The sequence below is a fragment of the Orbicella faveolata genome, unplaced genomic scaffold, assembly GCF_042242905.1.
Source record: "Orbicella faveolata isolate gen_17 unplaced genomic scaffold, um_ofav_v1 contig_46, whole genome shotgun sequence".
NCBI lineage: Eukaryota > Metazoa > Cnidaria > Anthozoa > Scleractinia > Merulinidae > Orbicella > Orbicella faveolata.
Genome location: NW_028301576.1, coordinates 21,861,688 through 21,883,906, shown reverse-complemented (window position 1 = coordinate 21,883,906; position 22,219 = coordinate 21,861,688). Strand labels below are relative to the sequence as shown.

Here is a 22,219-nt window from a genome sequence, read left to right as displayed (position 1 = left end):
ACAAAGGAAATTGAGCCGGAACCTGTCAAAATTATACCATCGTCTGTTCTGACGCCAAGTGGCTGAATTTGGGAACAGTTCTCGGCCAAAGAAAACGCCAGTTGATTGAAAGCGAGAACAGTTACAGGAATGTTAAAATAAGAAAGCTCTGCGGCGCGAAAATCGTTCAGCGACAATTCAATGCTGAGTAATCCCGGTGGAGAGCGCGAAAGAATTACTAAAAACAACCAGAATTCAAAGCCTTTTCACAGGCAAGAAATTGTCGGCCAAGTTCATTTCACTCGTTGTCCCCATAATCCATTAAAAGGGGTGGCGAATGATACTTCCAAAATCTTGGGTCTCGCAAACTTTTCATCCGATCTCGAAATCTCGACAGCCTTTGCGAAGAGTCTCGAAGTCTCGTTTATATTGCATTTATTTCGGTGTCGAAGTCTTGCGTGTTTTGGTTTCGGTCTCGGATTTTCTAACAGGGGTCTCGGCGAGTATCGGATTTTACCATTCGTCACAAGTAACTAAATTACTCCTTTTCTTTAATGCAGAGATACACTGACATCAGCCTATTGGCTAAGACTGAGAACAGTTCTCACAATTTAACAATATGTCCCTTTTCTAAGATCGGAAAATACTCCTCGGGGGTGACACGCAAATTATGTCATGGTTTTCTGACGCTAAGTGGCTGAATTTGCGAACAGTTCTCGAATAAACAAAGCGCCAATTGGCTGAAATCGAGAACAATTCTGGGAATGTTTGAACAGAAAGCTATGCAGCACAGGAAATCGTTCAGCGAAAATTCAATGCTCAGCCACCCTTGCAGAGCGCGATAAAATACGTTAGGCGGATAATTCCCGATAAGATGCGAAATTTTATTATTCGGTTTGCCGTAAATATATTATTTTATGGAAGGCCACCGGGACAGAAAAACCAAGACAACAGATTTTCAGGTTACAGTCTTCCCATAAATGTAATGAACGGAGATGAGTGACATGACGTCAAAACAACACGCAACACTCGTGATCTCGTAACATGACGCCTCGAAAGCCCTAGTCGCGTTTCGTCATTTCGTGGTTTTGAGAAAACACGAATTATTGCTTTCTAAGCGTTAGATTTCAGCAGAATATTTACTTGCTCTGTAGTCCGAAGAATTACTGATCATCCATCCAGGAAAATAATCAGTTTATAAGGCTGTTTCAAGCGAATATACAAGCAATATAAACCATGTCGATTGGTAGAAAACGAGAACAGTTCTCAATTCTAAAAATATCTTGACCTAAATCGCCCGCCGGTGACCTTTCAATGTATGATATGTTCTGATAAAGTAGCCATAAATCGGAAATATCGTCCGGCGTGGCGGGTTGGCGCGCGCTAAGGGTAGATTTCAGAGAAAGGAGCTTGGAGTTGCGCCGAAGAACGAATCAAAATGATTGCACCAAACGGTAAATTATCAGAAGTGACAAGGTATCCTCCAAGCTGCCGAGGAAATACTCAAAGAGATCGTAATGAAACAGTGGCTAAACAAGTGTGGGAAAATTTTGGCGCGAATTTCAGGGAAAACGATCTCTCGCTTTCTAGATTTATGGACCCAGGAAAAAGTTAATGAAATTTGCATTTGGACGACGGATCGACACACTGTTGGTAAGTTGCCACCTTCCTTGATATGCTTGTTAGGAAAGAAAAATGGAAAAGCAGAATTTCACGTTGTATTTTCCGCACCGCAATTATGTGGACTTGTGCGGCTGAACTAGAAAGTTTTCGGTTTAATATCCCGAGCACATTTTTTGCTGTTGTTGTTGATAAGCTTAGTTAAAGAGCCACGTAAACACCATTCTTGTAGATAGTCGAAATTCGCAAAGATTCAACTCGACTATTATTGATAAAAGATCATTGTGTAAACTCATTCATGTGTGGTTAATAGATGATGACAAACAAACGTTCGAGAATAATTACTTATCGGTGATTCATGACAGATGCTTACCAGACATTTTGTTTTCGATGAAAAATTCACCCGTTCTCATTGGTGGATACTGAGAACTGTTTCTCGTTTATGAATGAATGTGATTTCATGCTCCCTTATTGGCCAAGACTGGGAACAGTTCTCAGAGCTACAAAACATTCTCAGTTTCCAGTTGAAAAGTGCATTTTCCACTTTGACATTGCACTCTGTTAATTATAAAGTCCTACCATGCAAAAAGAATTGCCATGGATACTGGCATACAGTGATGTTTTCTGTTTGTAAGTGAGTTATTTGAAAATGCATTTCAACTTTTAAGCCGTAAATTCCATTCAGAAAGTAAAGAAATTCATTCAGAAAATTAAATCCTGAATCTCTTCCCTCTTTTCCTGCAAAATCCTGAATCCCGGCCTTCAAATAAGCCAGATCCCAGATTCCGAAAACCTATTGGGACCCTCTAATTTATTTTACGTTGCTGGCTTGTTCACAGTCTTCAGCAACATAGAAATTTAAGAACCTGCCTATCTCAATTTACTAGATTGAAACTAGTAAATTGAGACAGGTTTCCAAGTTTATATGTTGCTGGAGACTGTGAACAAGCCGGAAACGCAAAATAAATCAGAGGGTCCCAATATAGGTTTCTCAGAATCAGGGATCTGGCTTATTGGAAGGCCTCTTAAATTACCTGCAAATTTATCACAGCTTAGAGCAGCCCTACCTTTGATGCCCTTGGGCTATTTCCTTTTCATTCATTGGACGGCATCTTACAACCACCTTCACAGACTCGCCTGGTTTCTTGCTAGACTGAAGTCAACATGACAAACGTCAACCAGTTTCACTTGCATAGTTAACTGAGCATAAACTTAATATGTATATGTCTTGCTTTTGAATTCTGCAGAAGTTTTTAATTCTCACACCAAGAGTAATTACAGTAACAACAAATTTTAGAAAGGTGTTACATTTATAAATACCTGAAAAATCAACTAAAGACTAAAGCTAAATGAAGAATAATTGCCAAGAACACTAAAAGAATTGAAGGATTTTGTGTAAAAAGGGCGTATAAAAATTATCGCTTTTTGCGGGTGATTTTCATTTTTTGCAGGATCAAGCCAATTTTTGGCAGACTGACTTGTTTTGACATGAAAAGCAACATTGCATAATTGTTTTTGTTGATCTGTGCTTCATTTTTGAGAAATAACATAATACTATGCAAAAAAACTCAGTTTTCCAAGTGGCATCTTTTGGAGCGAATCCTTTTAGCAGCTTCAACAGCACAGGTTTTTTTTTTTTAAATAGTTTACAATGTTTTGACTTTTGAAAGAAGTAGAGAAATAGACCGGGAAAAAAAAAATTGACCGACCTCATATCAAGCCGGTGTCACAACAAAACAAACTCGAATCTGGCCCATTCAGCACCTTATTTGCTTACGCTAACGAAGCAACAGCAAGAGATTAGCGTAATTATATGAATAATAAAACTTGTATCGCTTTGAACAACTAGCGACAAATGGCACATTTTGGTGACTTCATCATTTAGCGAAACAAAAGGTTTCTTTTGTTTTTTGTTTTTTGTTCCACAAAAGATCTCCAAAAGATGCCCTCAGAAAACTGAGTTTTTTTACCATACTTAAAATTACAAATAGTTATTGGAGAATGCTGGAAATAGCTGGAGATTTTCTGCTGGAAATTTTCTGAAGGTGCATGTCCCCAGACCCCCTAGCAGCTTACGTCTTCGGCGCTCAATTCTGTGCCCTTAATTACCCACGCTGATTAATGGCTTCCTTTGTGATGTTTCCTGCAGTTTTCAAAATTTATGAAAAGCGCTACAGACATTTTCGCTCAAAAGAAGTTCTCAAAAGACATTATTAGTTCCTAAATTTGTTATAGATACGATTAATTAGTAATTGGACCTTGTGTTGTACAATTCAGGGAGTAATCGTGCTTGTGATTTCAAATCAGCCTCGCGCTTCACTTGCACGATTACTCCCTGAATTGCACTCCATTCGGTCCAATTATTATTACTTATCAACGTACCATAGCAACATAACACACGTAACCTTAAGCTTTACAGGTATATGTACATGTACGTTCAATGAGCCTAAGCCTGTACGTAAAAAACTTTAACTGAAAAATAGATCACATTGACGTTGAAAGTAGAAAAAGGTTTTGTTAGAGTTAGTTTAAATTCTGATATCAAATTTATCATGCGTTTCGGTATTAATTATAGAAAATAATGATAATAACGTTAGACAAGTAGTTGAGATTATTAGCACTAGACTAAGTACTAAAAAAACAGCATATTTGAATTTCAACTGTCACTGACACAAAATGAAGGGTCACCTTTGAAAGGCCTCGCTCCATTTCGGCAGAAAAAAAAGTACAAAGCAGCAAAACGAATCAAGAAAATGATAAAATGCCAATCAGCTCAACTTAAAATTTATAGACTAATACATATGTATGTCAGACTCATTATCAACAGTTTCCGTTTGGTAACTCACCATGGCGACTAAACTCAAGCCCTCAGCACCGCCTTGTTCTCAAAACGTAGAGTCTAAACGTCAAGTTTACCGTCAAGGAAATGAATTTTTTTCGCTTTTGAACATATCAAAGTTAACACTGAGGTAGGAAGAATCGTCTTGTCTATTCCGTTTAGGCATCCATTTGACGAACCAAGCCGGCCGCCATTTTTTCCCTTATATAGTTTCTAGTCCTTCTCATCCTAAACCATAACTATACCCAGTCTTCCACGGATAACAGCGCGCAAACGGAGTTCCATGGCAGTTATGTCTTCTATCAGGAGCCCATCGGTGATGGGCTCCTGATCTTGTGAGTTTCTGTTTCGTTCTGTGCGATGAACTTAAGTTTTGACAGTTTGTTCTTGTTTTCAGTGCTTTTTACAGGTTTCCTCTGAAAATAACCTTATTTTGCACCAAACCCAGATGACAAATTATCTAGTGTCACTTGACAGATGTTGAAATGTTACGATTTTTGGCTGATTGCAACAATCACCAGTCGGTTTGGATTTGCATGTGTTTGAGTAAAACTAAGCCATGGAAATCACATGATTATCGTCACGCCATCGTTTTCGAAAAGTTCCTTTTTCAAATGTTTTCTGTTCACACGGAAACAAAAAGCCGACGTTTTCAAATTCCTCCGGTTTGAAGAGCGGTTTCAAAAAGCCCCGTTTGTGTGATGAATTAGTGTGGACGGTAGGCCTAACCATAGAAATAAAGCTGCATTTTCAAATTTCTCCGGCGTAGTGTGGACTGGGCCCAACTGAAAAAGCCACCATGTCCGGTGAAGGACAGAACAAAATAAACAAATGGGCGCTGAATTCGCCTCAGTCAAGGAGCTACAAAATCACTGTTTATATATACAGTGAGTCCTATTTTAAAATAGCGGTATATTGTAACGGAAGATTTTTCTTTTTTAAACGAACTGGAACTGGCGAACTCTGAGTGCTTTATTAACGAGATAATTCCCGCATTAAAGATTGTTACCTTCATGGATATCGTTGCATAATAATGCAATTGAATGTTAGTTCTCATGCAAATTGTGTTATTGAAAAGTCTTTTGTTGAAAACTGAATGTCGTAAAGTGTAAATGATTGTCGTTGCGTGACAACGAATTTTTTTTCGACCAAAATGAAAATACATTTACAGTCAATGAATGTCAAATGAAGGTATTGTTTTTCTTTTGATGATTTTGAATGTTAATGCATATGTAAATGTTTTTCTTGAACGTTCCTTACGCGCGAATGAAGGTCATATTGGTGTTAATGAGAGTTTAATGATCATAATGAAAGAAACTTGGACACAAATGAATGTTTATTTTCTGTAAATGAACAGCAAAAGGTGTAAAAACTTGAACTTGAATGGCGATTATGAGCAAATAAAGCAAATTATCGAAAAGCTGAATATGTCTCTATAATACACAAATTTAAGCAAATGCAGCGAGGTATTAAACTGAGCAGTCTACAAATTGCTCCTGACTGTATATTACCTTTATTCTTAATGATACAATTTTCTAGAACGTTACGTCACTACTTGCCGTCACTTTTAAAGCTTCTGTTTTATTTTCTTATTTCATATATATAAATACCGTAACAGGTGCAAAACATAGAAACTCAAGAATACAGTTATTTAGTTTAAATTACGATCAGACAGAAATCGAAGTCCAGTTTATGAGTTCGTTCATGTTTGTCCACTGACTAAGCCATCGTTCTTCCAGTTACAGCCAAGTGTCCTCGACATCCCTTGGCTGCTCACAATATAATATGCTTCCTTTTCTCTGGAGATGGGTTAACTTCTTGTTCTGTGAGTCCATGGGTAAACCGCCCTCCCCCATGAACATCAACGGTCAAGCTTTCCTGGCATATCAAGTATTCTTCGTTTTCCTCGCTGAGAGTAGCAACCATTTCATCAGGCTTCGCTGCCTTTGGAGTTTGGGTCAGCTTCTTGTTCTGTGAGGCCATGGGTAACCCGTCCGCCCTCATATACATCAACGGTCAAGCTCTTCTGGCATATCAATTTTTCTTCGTTTTCCTCGCTGAGAGTAGCAACCACTTCATCAGGCTTCCCTGCCTTTGGAGTTGGGTCAGCTGCTTGTTCTTTTTAGCTTTGAGATCAAACGTAACCCGGCCGCCATCATGAGGGCGGAAGGTTGCAAGAGTCAAGGAATACAATATTCAGTTTTTAGAAGATTTTGTATTATTGTCGAGAAATAAATCTAAACCGTAAATGGTAACACAGTCTCCTACACAAAATGTGATTTTGTAGGATTAGGCAACCAAAACTGTCATGTTTTGTAGGGGGTGGGTCATGTGACTTTCAACCTACATTTAGGGGTGGGTCAGTCAGTTTTGTGCCAAATGGGAGGGGTGGGTCATGTGTTTTCTAACCAGCACTTTACCCCACTTTGTGAATGTGACGTTCTGATTACATGTGGGAATCTCTTCCTCGACGAATTAACGACGATAATGGAAATTTTAGAAGTAATCGGAGCGTCACATTTATAAAGCAGCAGACTGAGATAGCTTGAGATAATATCCGAAATGTAAACTTCTTCGATTCCATTCAAAGCCCTTTTAAACGACTCAAAAAGATACAGAAACACTGGTAGATAACACTGCATTTATTTATTTATTTATTTTAATTTTATTTTTAATGCAGTGTTCGGGTCCCCTGTGGTCAGACAAGTCATTTAACGTTGCACCACAACTGTCTCAAACAGGAGCATATGTGATATGCTCCTGTCCCACAGTATTGTTTTAACCCCTCCCTCACCTCCCCACCCCCCCCCCCAAAAAAAAAAAACAAAAATACAAAAACAAACACAAAACAAAACAAAACAAAAACAAAAATCCAACAAACTAAAAACAAACGAAATAACCAAAGTGTGCAATGCTGAAGTTTTGTCGATCAGGAGTCGATGGAGGGCAGGGGTAGTTCCCAGTCCTCCCCATGAAGTGGTTCAGGACAGTAGAATAATGCATACTTGACTCTTGTTCTAAGCAACCATGATCACGAGATTGAGGAAATAACTATGGTGGAACTAAATCAACTTTATAATCTTTTTTATTTAGTTGAGGCGGAAAAAAAAAGAAAAATAGTCCAACATGTGACGAACCGGTGAAGATTTTTCTCAATCGAAGCGAAGAACATCTGCATTCAAGAGTCTTCGTAAAAGACAGCGAAAGATTAAAAATTTATGCGTTCAGGCATGTAAATGTACTGTGCTGATTGTGTGTGCCGAATCAGATGATGAGGAAATCGCGTTTTCCTGTACTTGTCCTGTTGGTAGTGTTTTCATCTCTTTTGGCTACTGTTGATGGATCGTTATTAAGTGGTAAGTTTCAATGTGAAGCTTTATTTAAGATTTTTGTTTTTATTTGACTGACAGCTTCAGTGATGGTTGTAACTCGAGTTTAACTTAAAAACTTAATCTTCATATCTTTTAACTACGTATGTCATAAAATTCAGCTTACTAACAGGCTAGAATGTGCTGCGTCCACGTTTGAATGTTACGGAACTGAGCTTCCTGTTTTGTCTTAGTTTCCTAATAAGTTTAAGGAACTTGTGCTTCTCAAGTGAAACACAATATATAACACACAATACATAAGCTTTAGTTAATGATTTATGAACTACAGCTTATATATGTTTTGCCACCAAAAGACCTTGTAACCAAACCCTCTCAAGCTCAGTGTAGTGCAAGTGTGGGATTAAATTGTCATTCCAGGATAAAATTAATAATTAATTTTTTTTCAATTTGTTAATATTTTTTTGATACTGCAGTGGTAAAAAAACACACCATATAATCAGATAGGCAGAAGAATGTCCCAGTTAACACTCCACTTGGCTTAGAGTTGCTATTAGGCTTACAAAGGAAAATGCTAGTCTCGCCTTCTCACCAAGTCTCGCATTTACCATTCACCTCCCCTCCCTATGCCCTCTCTTGTGTAAGGGCTTTTTGGTTGTGTGGACTGCAGACAAAGAGATAAAGATTTAATAAATACAACTAGGCTAGAAAGGAAACATGGACAGATAAGAAGTAAAAAGATGATTGATATTCTGCATGAAAGACATTTTAGTCATTGCAAGGCCTGATTTTGATGTCAGGCAAGATCAGAATTACTTTAATGAAACATAATGTTTTCTTCATATGCTTGGACATATCCGAGAATGTGTTTTGACTCTTCAAAGAAAAAAAGAAAAAAAATGGTTTGAGAAAATGTTTTGTGAGAATGTTTTAAGCTGGGAATAGTGAGATGTTAAAAGCTCTCTTACCAGAGATTTTCAACTTCCTGTCAAGGCACAAGTAATATGAGAGGAGGGGGAGGGAACACTCACATGAGTCCTTAATTGTTCCAGTCATGGCTTAGCGGAATTGTAAGATTTGTAACATTCAGTATGTAAATGGCTACTTTCCCTATGACTGAGGACTGAGTCCTAAGGTGTGCTTCCAGAAAATATCCGATAACCCACTCCAAATAGGGTTTGTGGAAATTTCACAGGGGAAGGGGAGGTCTTAAAGGCCAAAGTTTCTAAAGGAATTCAAAATAAACCAAAACTAGAATTTCCAGAGGCATTGGCTGGGAGGTAGGGGGTGGGGGGGGGGGGGGGGGGTTAAACCAAAAAGCTTTCTGTGAGACGGGTATGGATATTCAAACCCTCCAGAGAATGGGGTAGAGATACATGTATTTTCTGGAACAGTACAAGGTAAATATTATAAATAATGCTAAATACAATAAGTGCATTTGAAATATTCACAATTAAAGCGTAAGTAATAAATTATTATTTGATGCCAAAAGAAGATTCTTTTCACTTTTAATTTCAGTTTTGGATTTTAAACTTCAACCAGAAAGGCCCAACAATTTGTACTATTCATTGAGGGACTCTACATTTGTTTTAAACTGCACTGTTTCAGTGGGAAATTATACACAGGCATTGAATTTAACATGGCAACATAACAAGAAATGGTTATTTGGTGAAGTACAGCATATTGATACTGCCACAGTACAACTGACATTATCAAATACAAGCAGCAAAAACAATGGAATTTACTGGTGTGGCCCAAAACTTGGTAATATGTCACAAGGAGTTAACATATCTCTTATAGTGGCAGGTAACTGAATTAAGAGTTATGATTTCAATTAAGTTTGGACCCTCCTGTTTGAAAAGCCTTAAGTACATTTACTATCAAAAAATTTTGGATGATGTAATTTAAACTGTCTGTCTATTTTTAAGCATTCAAAATATTTACAGTATATTAATAAGACTTTTTAAGTAGTTTCAGATTAAAGCTCTTAGTTTCCTTAATGAAGCAAATCCTGGTAAATGTTTCCTTTTTTCTTTTCAGATCAACCTAGTCCTCCACCTAATTTAAGATACAGTGTTGTGGGTGCCATGGACCTTGAGAGAGAGTATCGTGTGTTTTGGTCAGCATCAAGTGTTGCTGGAGGTTTGCCTGTTAATTACTCGGTCAAGCTGTGTGTGAATGACTCCTTCACTATAAATAATAGTGTCTGTAATTGGAGCAGTAACCCGGATTGCCGACCTACGAATGTTCTGAGTGTAGATAAAGATTTCTTCTGTGTGCTACGATATAGTGGGGATTTTGTTTCCCCATGTGAGAAAAGCTGTAACTATACAGTGTCTGTAGTTGCTGAGAATGCTGTTGGAAGTGCGACAAGCTGGCGATATCTACCATTCATTCCAGTGTATTCAGGTAATGCATCATGTGTTGGGATCTGATGTACGTTGTTGGGTGTGACACATGTACATATTGCCTTCAGTGGTAATAACAATGTTCTGAAAGTTATGATCCTTGATATTTTAGGACTGAATTCCTATCAGTACTTTTAAAGTGTCTTGACTTTGCAATTGTCTAAAGGTATAGTCATGCACAACATGCAGTTAACACACTGGGTCAATTCACCTTTAGTTAACAAAACAAAAATGTTCATACACTGTAATACGTGCATCGTACATGTAGGGTGAAGTGAGGGACAAATCTTATTGAAAAGCATTTTAAACTGAGTAGTTATTTTAAATATATTGATTTCTGCACAAACCATGAAAATCATGGTCATGGTAAAATACATTCATTTGTATGTTTGTTGAAGATATGAAAAAATTAGGTGAGGGATTTGAACTTGCATCAGTAAAACTGATCATGTCTTTGATTTGAAACGTCTGCCCCTTAAATAGTCACTGAGGGCTGTTTACTTACACTGTACAAGTGGAAATGCAGTAAAGATAGAGTTTTTATTGACATGTACAGTATTTCAAATGGATATTCGTGTTTTTTTCAATATAGCCTTTCTCTCCCAAGATGTTTCCTTTACGTCCCCTCCCATGTGCTCCTGCCCCTCCCCTTCCTATCCTCACCCATAGTTAAGGTAGAATTGATCACAAAGGATTGCATGGTACAGATACGTGTGTAGCTGACCAGCTCCAATCCTTTTGGCCTAATTGTAGTAACGCACCCTACCCTCCATTCTGCGGTGCATGTCCCCTCTCATTACCCCTCTCCCATCCTCAACACTTTGGTTGCTTTGTTGACTGTACGGGCCACTGGGTAAGGAAAACCCTTATGGATCCGCAAATTAAGAACTACATGGCCTGTACACTCACTGCAGGCTGCCGGTTGAAAATGTACCTGTCAAATAGTAAATCTCAGACTGTGTAAAACACTAATAATTGCACTTTGTGTTGTTGTCATGCGTTCCACTAATGTGTATTACACTCTGTGCTCTCCTGGCTAATATTTCCCTGTCTGCCAGCTACATGTATTATAAAATTCATACTTTGTTGTTTTTGAATTAATTCAATCTAACGTTTTTGTTTTTGACTTTTTCTAACTTTAAGCTACCCCTTTGCCTCCTTTGAGTTTCAATGTTGTCACAACTGATAAGCAGAATGAATTAAGAGTCAGCTGGACTGCAAGGGCTGCATGGAGATACACAAAGATGGAATACAAAATACTGTACCATGCAAGAAATGAAATGGAAAACAAGGTTTGTTGGTATTGCATAGTGTAACTCTACTGCTGTTGTTTTTGTTTTAGTCGATTAGAAGTGAGACACTGAGTTCTAAGTTTTTAATAAAACTGAAAAACTATTCTTGGTTTACTGTGAAACTGATAAAACCATGAAGAGTTTAGTTTGATTTTGACAGGTCAGTTGTGTACTGACAAGTCACAGTAAAGTTCAATACATGTGAACAAACCTCAAACCAATAATTGTTACTGATGCTATTTCAATTGGATAGGTGCAGTTAGCATTTCTCGAGGCTACATCAAGAACTTAAAGCCTAACGTTAATGAGGGGATCAAAGCCTCTAGAGAGTTACTAGATCTTTGATCTGTTTAATTACTGTAATGACCAGCCACGAGTGAATCCAAACATACACTAATTTATTCAGTAAAGAGGAAATACATCATGTGATCATGGAAAAATGCCAATCACAGCAATTATATCATGTATTGTCATTGCTCTGTATACATGCCTTATTAGCCTTGATATAGCTGTTGACTCGTTTTGATCAAGCTGCATGACTATATGACCCTGAAGTTTAAGAGCTGAAATATTGTAAAAACCTTTCTATAGATTTGTAATAATAAAACTTGATCTTCAATGATGTTCAGACTCGTCTTGTTTAATATGCTATTTCTGGACTGTTCACAGTTTCCTGAGTTTCACTGTAAGAGTTAAATACCAAAAATTCAGTTGATACTGATTCGCTAACATCAGTGCAGTTCTTGAAAGTGTTAGCTCAAGAGCAAGAAGTGTAACAAGGGACGGTGCAAATTAAGGGGGTAATACCATGGCAAAAGGTGTATAATATTCACTGGTGCAAATTGTTTTCAGAAGATGTTCAGAGGATAATTTACTGAAGTTAGTAGAAAGGCACTGAAAGTTTGCCAACTGTCATCCTTGGTGCATTGTTTATTGAAGGTGGCTGAAGTTCACCCTAAGTCTTCTGAGCAATCTTTCTGAAAAATTTACAGCGTAACTCAAAAGATCGTGAACACTTTAGTTTGATTCTGACATGTCGTGTACTGACCAATCACAAAAAAGTTCAGGAAATTCAAGCAAACCTCTCAACCGCAAAATAATTACAGTTGCTGTTTGCAAATAATTTTATTTGGTTTCCTTGTCAGTGTCTAATAATTTATTGGCTTTTTCATTGCTACACAATAAGATATTTCCTTAAATATTTCTGGTTCTTTTTGATAAATTGATGCCTGTTTTTCATGCATCTGTCCTGTTATTGATCCTGAATTTTGTCATAACATTGTCAGAGTAGCTGTGGATCCACAAGGCGATAGCCAGGTGGAGCGGCAGACCACTTTGACAATTTTATGACAAAATTTATTCGCCATTACGGGACAGATGTATGAAAAACTAATATCAATTTGTTTTTTACAATTATAACAAATTGTCAAATTGTCCGCTCCTGCTTCTTTCGTCAACATCACATAAATTGTAAATTCATGTGTCAGTGCGCGTAATGACAGTGAAAATCAGCCAATGAGCACGAGAGAACTTCTGCTGCAGTTATTGTAAATATGGTTTTTGAGTTTCACAGTAAATAAGTTGATCAGTTAGATAAAAACCAACTACATGTAGATGAAACTGCATACTGTAAATGAAAGTTAAACAGATGCATATCTATATATGCATGCATGGAGCCTGATGAAGATCTTTTGTTTGTTACTCTTCCCTTGTAGACCAAGGTTATATCTATTAAAAACAGCTTGACAGAGGTTACCTTACTCAAGCGATTGAAGGCATTTATGGAGTATTACGTCTACATAATAGTCAGATTTGTTAATGAAGAAGGAAAGAAGAGTGCTCCAAGTGAAGTGCAAGGACCACGCATTGTGAAAACACCAGCTGGGGGTATGTCTTCTGTGCTGATACAGCTGTACAAGCATGTTAGATCAAAATTGTTTATTTTTTGTATGTGCAGTTTAAACTCTTGGAGATGTAAGTAGACTTCTTTCAGACAAAGGTGTTTTGCTTTAGAAAACATATTTAATACTACTTTACTAACTCCGAATTTTGAACCGCTTGCTTGGCTTGCATTGTACATGTGTGTACATGAATAAAACCTCTTGTACTAGCACAAAGTTATTAATATTGCTAGTTAACTTGTCAGATGCATTTTGCATGGTCCAATAATTCAGCAACCGACCTTTAAAATACAGTCATGTGCTGATACAAAAAGGTTCACAAGATTTTCTTTTTGAGCAAGAAAATGACTATTTACATTGTAAATACTTTTTGAATAGTACAGTTAAAACATAGAAACTGCAATTACAATGTAATTAATTTAATTTATTGTTAATATTTCTGTAGTTGTTTTGCAATTTAAATTTTAGAACCAGATACTCCATCGAAGGTGATAAGAGATTGGTCAGCGATCTTCCCTGGTAATACTGCTCTGAGGAATGTTACAGTAGAGTGGGAGGTGTGTATTAGCTTTTTAAATTACACTGCCTATATAGGAACACTGGTAATGAAGCGACAGTTTAATAATTGTAATATATATTACATTTTGTATTTAAAGGTACTAGAAATGATTTCAACCAATGGCTTTTCATTGTTACTGAGTGGTCAGCCACTTACTTTTCCACCTTCCTTCTCGTCCGTCTGCCTGCCTGTCTGGCAAACTCCCTGGTTAGCACCGTTCAGTTCTGGGGTGGGTACTGCCAGAAAAATTGGGTAGGGGTGTGCGGCCTGCTTTCCCAAAAAGATAATGGCCCTGTTTATGACTGAAATATGTGATATTTCCTACCATACATGTATTTATGACCTGACGAAAAATTTGATAGCCTTTTTATGACCTGGCCCTAAAATCGATACCCTGTTCAGACCTGCTTTATAATTAGTTCCCTAGTTTAGACCAATGTTAAATTGTTGTAAATATAATTTGTGAAGGGCTTTTGTTGATGATCTTATCGATACTGCTGAGAAAGTAGCTTATAATCTTCTTAAAAGCATACCCAGTTCAAGACTAGGGTGCAAAAACCATACCCTATTTATGACCAAGTTAGCCGAAATTGATACCCTATTTCTGACAAAAATGCTGAAAACCTAGCCCTTTGGGGCCGCACATACCTACATTAAGGGATTTCCCCCCCTCTCCCACCCCCCACCATGCCTTCAGTTTCCTTTCTTCCCACCCTTCTTCTGTTCTGCCTGCCTGCCTGTCTGGTAAGCTACCTGTTTAACATCCTTTGGTGTCCCTCCCCGCCCCCCCCTGCCTGACTGTCTTGTAAGCTCTGTGCTTAACTTCCTTCTGTTTCCTTTTTTCCTGCTTTCCTTTTCTTCTGCCTTCCCACAATCTCTCTAATCTCTACTCCTTGGTTCCACTTACGACTTAAAAAAGTTTGGTTAATATTTTCCTTACAAGCCAATATTGTATAATAACGATAAAAAATATTTGATTTGTTAATTTGTGTATCCAGAGTAGTGGCCAAATCTACACTAGGGAAGATTTATTTGTCTGAGACTAATAATCCGCAATTATTTTTCTAGCATCGGTCCTAACCTGGCAAAAGCCATACCTGCGATAAACTCTTCTTGTTGTTGATTCCTTGGGGATAACAACAACACACCTGAATGAATTCAAATGAATTGGAAGTTATCTGCAGGGATTTGTCAACGAGTAAAGCCCCAGGTTATGATAAATCCCGATGGATGTGATTTAAAATTCATTTCACCTCATTGTTCATCTGGTTTGTCAATATCATTAACCTTTCTCTGCATAGAGGTGTTTTCTTGAAAAACTTGAAAATTGCTTTTTTAAATTAACGGGATCCTCAGCTATGTAAACAGGAAGCAGTATTAATAGCCTTGTCTTTTTGTAAACTACAGACAATCTCTTCATTAATTTGTCTTGGGCTGATCCGTCTCAGCATGTCTGCAAGTCGTGCTGACAGATGAATCAGTTCAAGATCAATTTTGCCACCTAATTCGTCTAGACACCGGATTTATACCTAGGCTATTTATCCATGTCAGACTGATAGGGCGTATCAGTTGGATAAACCAATGTCTCCTAATATAAATCCGGCATCGGATAATTTGTCTCTAGTATAAATTTAGTCATGAAAGTCTTGATAAGTGTTTTTAGCATCATCCTTTGGCTTCAGCTGACAGCACCTACTCCACCCTTGATCAGTTTGGATATGATAAAGCACCTCATCCATGGTTGGAAATCTTCAAAAACGTCGTTATCTACTGTGAGAATTGTATCTAATAAAAAAGAAAATTTCATGGTCGCTTGGAAATACGAAATTTCTCTACTCGTGTTGAAGAATATTTCAATCGTCCGCAGCGCTCACTCGTGAAATATTTTTCAACACTCGAAGATAAATTTCTTATCTCCGTGCGGCCATGTAATATCCTCTATTTCAACTCTTAATAATACTTATTTGCCATCGTTTCTTCCAGTTGGCACGCAATTCCTCCTGGCATGGCACTCCTGGTAAACATGTGGTTTACTGCAATTATCATCATGTTAGCCAAGGTTCTGTTCCAGACTGTGAATATCATGTGGATGCCACATCAAATAGAGCAGTTTTACAAAGACTTGATTCTGCCAAAAGTTACAATGTCTTTATAAAGATGTGTAACAAAGAACAATTTTGTAGTGCAGGTGGTGAGCCGTACATAATTAAGGAACTTCAAGGTGGGTTAAGAAAGTAAAATATCAAATAGAAAGAAAATGTTTGACCGCATTTCTAATCACCGACAAGAGAGTTAACGATATGACACATAGCGTAGTATTTTTGCGAAACCTTGAGGTGTTTGGAAATGTGGTCAAACAGTATCTTGATATATCTTTTCAATGGAAACTAGAGCTAAGGAGAAAACGGAGAAATAAAATCATAAAAATCTCTTTTGGTACAAGCTGCCTTGTCCTGGAAGTCACACTGTGTAACTTGTGCCCCAACATGGCTGATTTTGTTCCGTGTTACCAGATCGTGTAAACGCTGTCACGTTCATGATTTCTCTTCTTAAGGCTGCTGCACAGTAGCCGATTTTTTGTCGGCCGACAAAAAATCTTCACTTGTCGGCTAGTGTGCGGTGAATCCAGACAAGTCTGCGAGAAGATCGGGGCTTTTCGAGCGATATCTGACAGTGCTAGATCTCAAAACGTCTTGACGGGCCTTGTCGGCTAGTGTGCGGTGGACCAAAACAATTTGTCGGGGCTCGCGCGCCCCTCAACTAATTAAGAAATGTCAGGAGAGTCACATCAGTAAATAGGCGCCATCTTGATTTTGGATGACTCGGCCCCAAGCCTGAACGCGGTCAGTCGCGACAAAAAATCGGCTAGTGTGCGGCAAGCAGATGGCCCGACAAATTTTAACCCGATTTGACCCCGACAAAAAATCTGCAGTTCTACGACAAAAAATCGGCTAGTGTGCGGCAGCCTTTAAAATTTCATTAGTCATTAATGAGTTTGCGAACACAATGCGACGTACCTTCATGGAGTTTAAATTGTATTCTAAGCAGTACATGATTAAAGGAGCAAAGAAGTGGACCCAAGCTTTTACTCATCGTTTTAGGAAAGATGGGTACATGGTGGGGGTGCTCTTGAAAGAGAGTACAGTTAAACGTATTCTGAGGGAGGTTTTTGTTTTTTAAATGAACAAATATTCAATCTTCATGTTTTTGTGGCATGTAAGATGAAAACAATACATGGCGTTTTGAATACTGGGCCAGGGTTTGTTTTCCTGTTTCCATTTTGTTTTAAAATGAATCCCTGGTAACAAACTCATATGTAACTACTCGGCATGTGTGTATTTTTCACGTAGATAACTCAACACCACCAAAGGACGGAGGAAAACTGAGCAGCAAACAAATCGCTTTGATCACAGTGTCAGTTGTGGTGGCATCTATAACAACTTCGGTTGCGGTATACTTGCTAAGGTACGAAGGTATTTTTGTCAGTATACTGCTGGTAGTCAAGAGTGGCTTTCTTATTACTAACGGAAGAATCTCTCTTAAGCGACCACCTTGGGAAATCCAAGGAGGGGTCATTGGACATAAAGAGAGATCTTGTCGCTTCTGGGAATGGGCTCCTGTGAGCGATTATGTTCTAAAGCAATATAGGCTTTGCTCTATTAGAACGTTTAGCATAAAGCTGGGAATGTGTAAATGGTTGTGAATAATATTTTGAGTTAAAGTGATGGGTGTTTTTTTTATAGACAGTTGCTTTAAAGAATGGAGACCTATTGAATCAACGTCTCAAGACAGTTCTTCATTGCACGGCAATCGAACATCTGTTAACTCGCTCCCTTAGCAGTGTTATTTTATTTCAGTGATTGCGTCCTCGTCAACTATCACGCGATAGATATCGAGAGTTAATAATGCTATTGTTAAAAATAATTCACTAGCCTCTCAGCTAGTGTATCGCAGTAAATCTGTTGACCAAGGATTAGGCATGCATCCAAACTGTGTGTGTAATCTTCTCCTCAGACAATGGCTTCATAGACGTGGTTTGTTGCCAAGAATACGCTTGAGGAACCGTTTAATACTTCAAGTAAGTAGATATTGTCTGATAATATTACAATTGATCTTTATTCGTCCTAAGTTTGGTGCTTTCTGATATATACTTTTTAATTCTTAAGTGTTATAAGCCCGAGTACACATATTGACAGCAAGGTTGGTTTTTGTCAGGTTAATATATTGTAACGCGCGCGGGCGACAACAACTTCCAGTCAAGGAGTCCAACAGCCAACGGTTTAATTACTCGACTCTCAAGGTTTAGCTTACTTGTACATGGCAAGTCTACTAACACACACAGGCCACTCCATAACGTGAGTCCCTTATATACACTGTATTACGAGTACATTACGCATCCCGTACTCGCCATATAACCGACTCTTAGTCTTAGAACTCTTGCGAGTATACATTCAAATACAACCCTTATACATCTTAGCACGCGCATCATAGCTCGTGCAATCACTATATCAGTTTCATTACAATATGTTTTCCATGTTTGTTTACCGCAATTTATTTGGAAACCTCACTACATGCTCAGCAATAGGAGAAAGGGGATTCAAGCAATAATATTTCAAAGCAAAATAGTTTGATCAGTGGCAAGCATTTAACGTTGCTTTTTTGCCATTGCACGAGAAAGTTGCTAAATACAATACATGCTGACTGTAGGCTGTGAGCTGCTCTGAAACTGACTTCAGAGCTAGGCTAACTCCAACAACCCAGCAATCATCGGCATAGTACCAGTACAGTGGAGCCTCTGACATTCAGACACCTCTATAATACGGGCAGTTTTGTTTTTGTTTTTGTTTTTGTTTTTGTTTTTGTTTTTTTTTGCAACCAAGCCAGAATTTATATAATCTCGCTGTAATGTAGTACGTCAATATTAGGGACACATGAAGAGGTTTGACGGTATTGAGGTACTCCTGTCTTATGGCGACTTTGTATTCTTAGTACAGAGTTTCTTAGAGGTTAATTATTTTTTTCCTTATATGGTATTCCTGGTTATTCCTACAAAATCACACACCACACACGTGTCAGCGACTGTTTTAGCTTTCAGATTGTAGCTAGTGTATTCCGTAATATTCCCATAAATTTCGTGTCCTTGTCACGTTCGTTCTTTGGATCACTGCTTTAAAATGTTCACCCACGTTGTCAACTACTCGGAGACATTCGCTGTGAAGATGTTTTCTTTTTTTTTTTTTTTTAATGTGGTCGTTTTTAGAAATTTCAAGGAGTTCGCAGATTTTCGAAAATTGGTTTCACAGGGGTTTATGGTTCTCACTTCTCTGGATCCTAATCAATTTTATTACAAGAAGCGATCGGTCAGCTTCAGGTTAGCAAAATGACATGTTATTCTCTTTTCCTTTGCAGCCCCCTGTACCACCTTATGACTATGTGGAGCCATCAGCGACAAATGACTATGATCAACTTAATTTAAACGAAAGCCAACTTTGATGTCACATTGGACAACATGATAAATGCCCAAGTAAAGTAGTCGCATGGGTGCTGAGTCAAGCAATTGCTAGTTTATATTTAAATTAATAACTTAACAGTCGAACCTCTCCACAACGGCTGCCTTGGGACAGAGTAAAATGGCCATTGATAATAGAGGTGACCGTTATGAGGAAGTAAGGGTGAAATATTAAACCTGATTTTTTTTGTGTGTATATAAATACAAAGCACAATCAAGTATATATCTATTAAAGGAGCTTCGTCAAGGTTTGCGCATGATGAAGAATTAAGCCTGAATTTTTATTGCTGGTCGTTTGTAATCCGTGTCAATCTTCTCCATCCTTAACCACTCTTGTTCCTTTATGGTTTATTATTATCGCTTTGCTGTTTTTCTATCGTAGTAAAATATCATTTTCAGGTTTCCTTTAATTTGGAGGTAATTTTGCACGTGGCCAAAATAACTTAAAATGCCATGACTGAGCTCCTGTAAATAAAACAGAAACAGACACCAACGAGGCACGGTACGGATTGAGTTTCGTTGACCTTTTGCTATAAAAAATGGAGTTTTGCATACACCGCTCTAGACTACGAGTAGTCCCTCTTTCGCTTAGTCCCGTCGTGCGTGACGCGAAAGAAAACTCTGAAAAAAAAAAACATATAGCGCGCCCATTTTTCTCTCGTAGTTTTCTTTCGCGTCACGCACGACGGACTAAGCGAAAGAGGGACTACTCGTAGTCTAACACCGTTCGTGAATTATTGATAAACTGGCCGTTGTTGATAGGTTATTTAGGCAGTCGGGACGCGTTTTAGTGGCCGTTACTGTTGTGGAGAGGTGGTCCTTGTAGAATTGTTGTACTGAGGTATGGACCGTTCGCGGAACAAAAAAAATGGCCGTCATGTAGAGGTGGCCGTTGTAGAGAGGTGGTTGTTCTATAGAGGTGGTCCTTAGTGGAGGTTCGACGACCTTGGTTAAAAGGCGTATGTTAGGAAAATTCTGATGGAAAAAGGACGAAAGGGAAGAAATAGACAGTAATGTTTACAAAAGTAATTGTAAACCTAGATAAGTTAGGAATTTCCAAGCCAATTACAGGTAAACATTATTTTGAATTGAATGCGAAAACTTCTTATTTAAAAGTGACCAAAGTTTAAATTGTAAATAAGCAATGGCCTACATTTGGCGTGAAAATATGCTCAGATATTTGTCTGCGAGCATTTTCTGTTCGTGGAAGTGAGCTGTTAGCTTCGAGGAACAGATAATGTCAGAGGACAAATATCCGAGCCTAATTATAAGGTCAAATAGAGGCTATTGTGACTCTTAAGTATTTTCGCAACACACGAGATCTTTTTTTAAAATTGGGGAATATCACTCGGCTGTTCCCCAGTTGGTTTATATTCAGTCACGTGACTTGTTTAGACCGATCTCGTGCGAGCAAAAATATTTGATGAATTATAATTACATATATTTAATTACTTTAAGATATTTGAGCTGTACTCTGATTTTTTTTTTAATCCAATCCACCTCAAATAATAACTATCATGACCGAGCCCGTGTCATGTGTATAATTTATTTTATTTACAATGTACTCTTTGTGATAATTTTAAATGCTTTTTCATATCGTCTTCATCTGTCTGCTTGCCATTGTATATAGTAGGTATTGTGACAGGAAATTAGGCTTTTCAAACTCATTAAAAAAAATTCATCAACATAGTACATTAACATAGGTTCAAAAACCGGTCGACTACTTAATCAACGTGAGCGAATCAGCGACTTCAACCAGTTAGTCATGCTCAGAATGTGCATTAGGCTTAATCCATTTTGGACCAATCTTGGGTAAAGATAGCCTAAATTACACGGCCGCAGCCAAAAAATTAACTGGTCTAGGTACGTATTCACACAGAGCGGATTCAGTTTGAACGGTTCCAAAACTGAAACTTTCTTGTGAAAGGTAAAAATCGGGAGAGGAACAGCACAGGTAGCAGGTCGGTGACTCTATCCGGTTGTAGTGTTGGACCTGATCCATTTGCAATTGTTCCCTCATCACCATAACCTTAGTTAAATTGAATTTTCTAGGCATTTGAAAATTGGAAGCATGCGCTCTTTTTTTAGAACTGCATGCCCACACTTTTTATACCAATTTCTCATCCACAGACAACTTTGGTAAATGGAATTATTTGAACTGTGTAAATATTTTTTTTTCTTATTGCGATTATCAATTTTTACTCTCAGATGAGAATGTACAAGCGTTAAGGTTTCTTATTACCTTTCTTCGCTGCTACTACTATTATATTTAAGGCCATCTTGTGTAATAATTTTGTATTTAATGTTTTATACTTTGATTTAGTTAGTGTAGCTGTTGCAGATACTGCTGCTGTTGTTCTTGTTGTCGTCAATGTCGTTATTGACTTTAATTAGCTCTTCAACAACCTATAAGTAGCCTTATGAAGGCGTGCTGAATAAATATTTCCAAAAAATAAACTTGTTAAAATTGTTTTTTAGCTTCTCTGATTTTCATAATATTTGATTTAATTGTTACTGGAGTGATGTTCTAACTCAGATTCTAGCTTTCCATCAGTAACACTTCAATGGATCAATGCTACCGCTCTGTGTTACCTGATGCTACAATAAAAGTATCACGTAATGTCCAATCACTGATGGAAAGCTGATGTTAATATTTTTTGTGGAAACAAGGCTTCGTATGTCAGATAAAGACGATACGTAAATCCTAAGTGGATTTACTCTTTATAGAAATGACTTTCAAAACTTCAACATCGGAACTTGCTATGCACTGCCGTATACATTAAAAA

The 22,219-nt window shown here is 37.8% G+C and overlaps 2 protein-coding genes across 7 annotated transcripts in view; one reads left to right on the top strand and one right to left on the bottom strand.

The window, feature by feature from the left end:
* The window catches only part of LOC149098880 (kinesin-II 95 kDa subunit-like), a 48,197-nt gene extending 43,511 nt beyond the window's left edge, over positions 1 to 4,686 (bottom strand). For 2 of the 3 annotated variants that reach the window (XM_089278037.1, XM_089278039.1), the window contains exons 1-2: positions 4,446 to 4,686; positions 2,667 to 2,752 (exon numbers count right to left, since the gene is read on the bottom strand). In XM_089278037.1, the coding sequence (XP_089134163.1) occupies positions 2,667 to 2,752; positions 4,446 to 4,448 (89 nt within the window). In that variant the 5' untranslated portion in view covers positions 4,449 to 4,686. The remainder of the gene's footprint in view (positions 1 to 2,666; positions 2,753 to 4,445) is intronic. The other variant, XM_089278038.1, reaches the window with a different exon arrangement.
* Positions 4,687 to 7,400: 2,714 nt separating this feature from the next.
* LOC149098879 (uncharacterized) lies at positions 7,401 to 21,890 on the top strand. Of its 4 annotated transcripts, XM_089277178.1 has the most exons (10): positions 7,401 to 7,794; positions 9,283 to 9,570; positions 9,805 to 10,173; positions 11,316 to 11,464; positions 13,180 to 13,351; positions 13,834 to 13,922; positions 15,908 to 16,145; positions 17,275 to 17,389; positions 17,939 to 18,002; positions 19,334 to 21,890. In XM_089277178.1, the coding sequence occupies exons 1-10, from the start codon at positions 7,707 to 7,709 to the stop codon at positions 19,415 to 19,417; spliced, it is 1,656 nt and encodes a 551-aa protein (XP_089133304.1). In that variant the 5' UTR covers positions 7,401 to 7,706; the 3' UTR covers positions 19,418 to 21,890. The 4 variants fall into 4 exon arrangements, with proteins under 4 accessions (XP_089133304.1, XP_089133307.1, XP_089133305.1 ...); XM_089277181.1 differs by lacking the exon at positions 9,283 to 9,570; XM_089277179.1 differs by lacking the exons at positions 17,939 to 18,002; positions 19,334 to 21,890 and adding an exon at positions 17,672 to 17,932.
* The last annotated feature ends 329 nt before the right edge of the window (positions 21,891 to 22,219 follow it).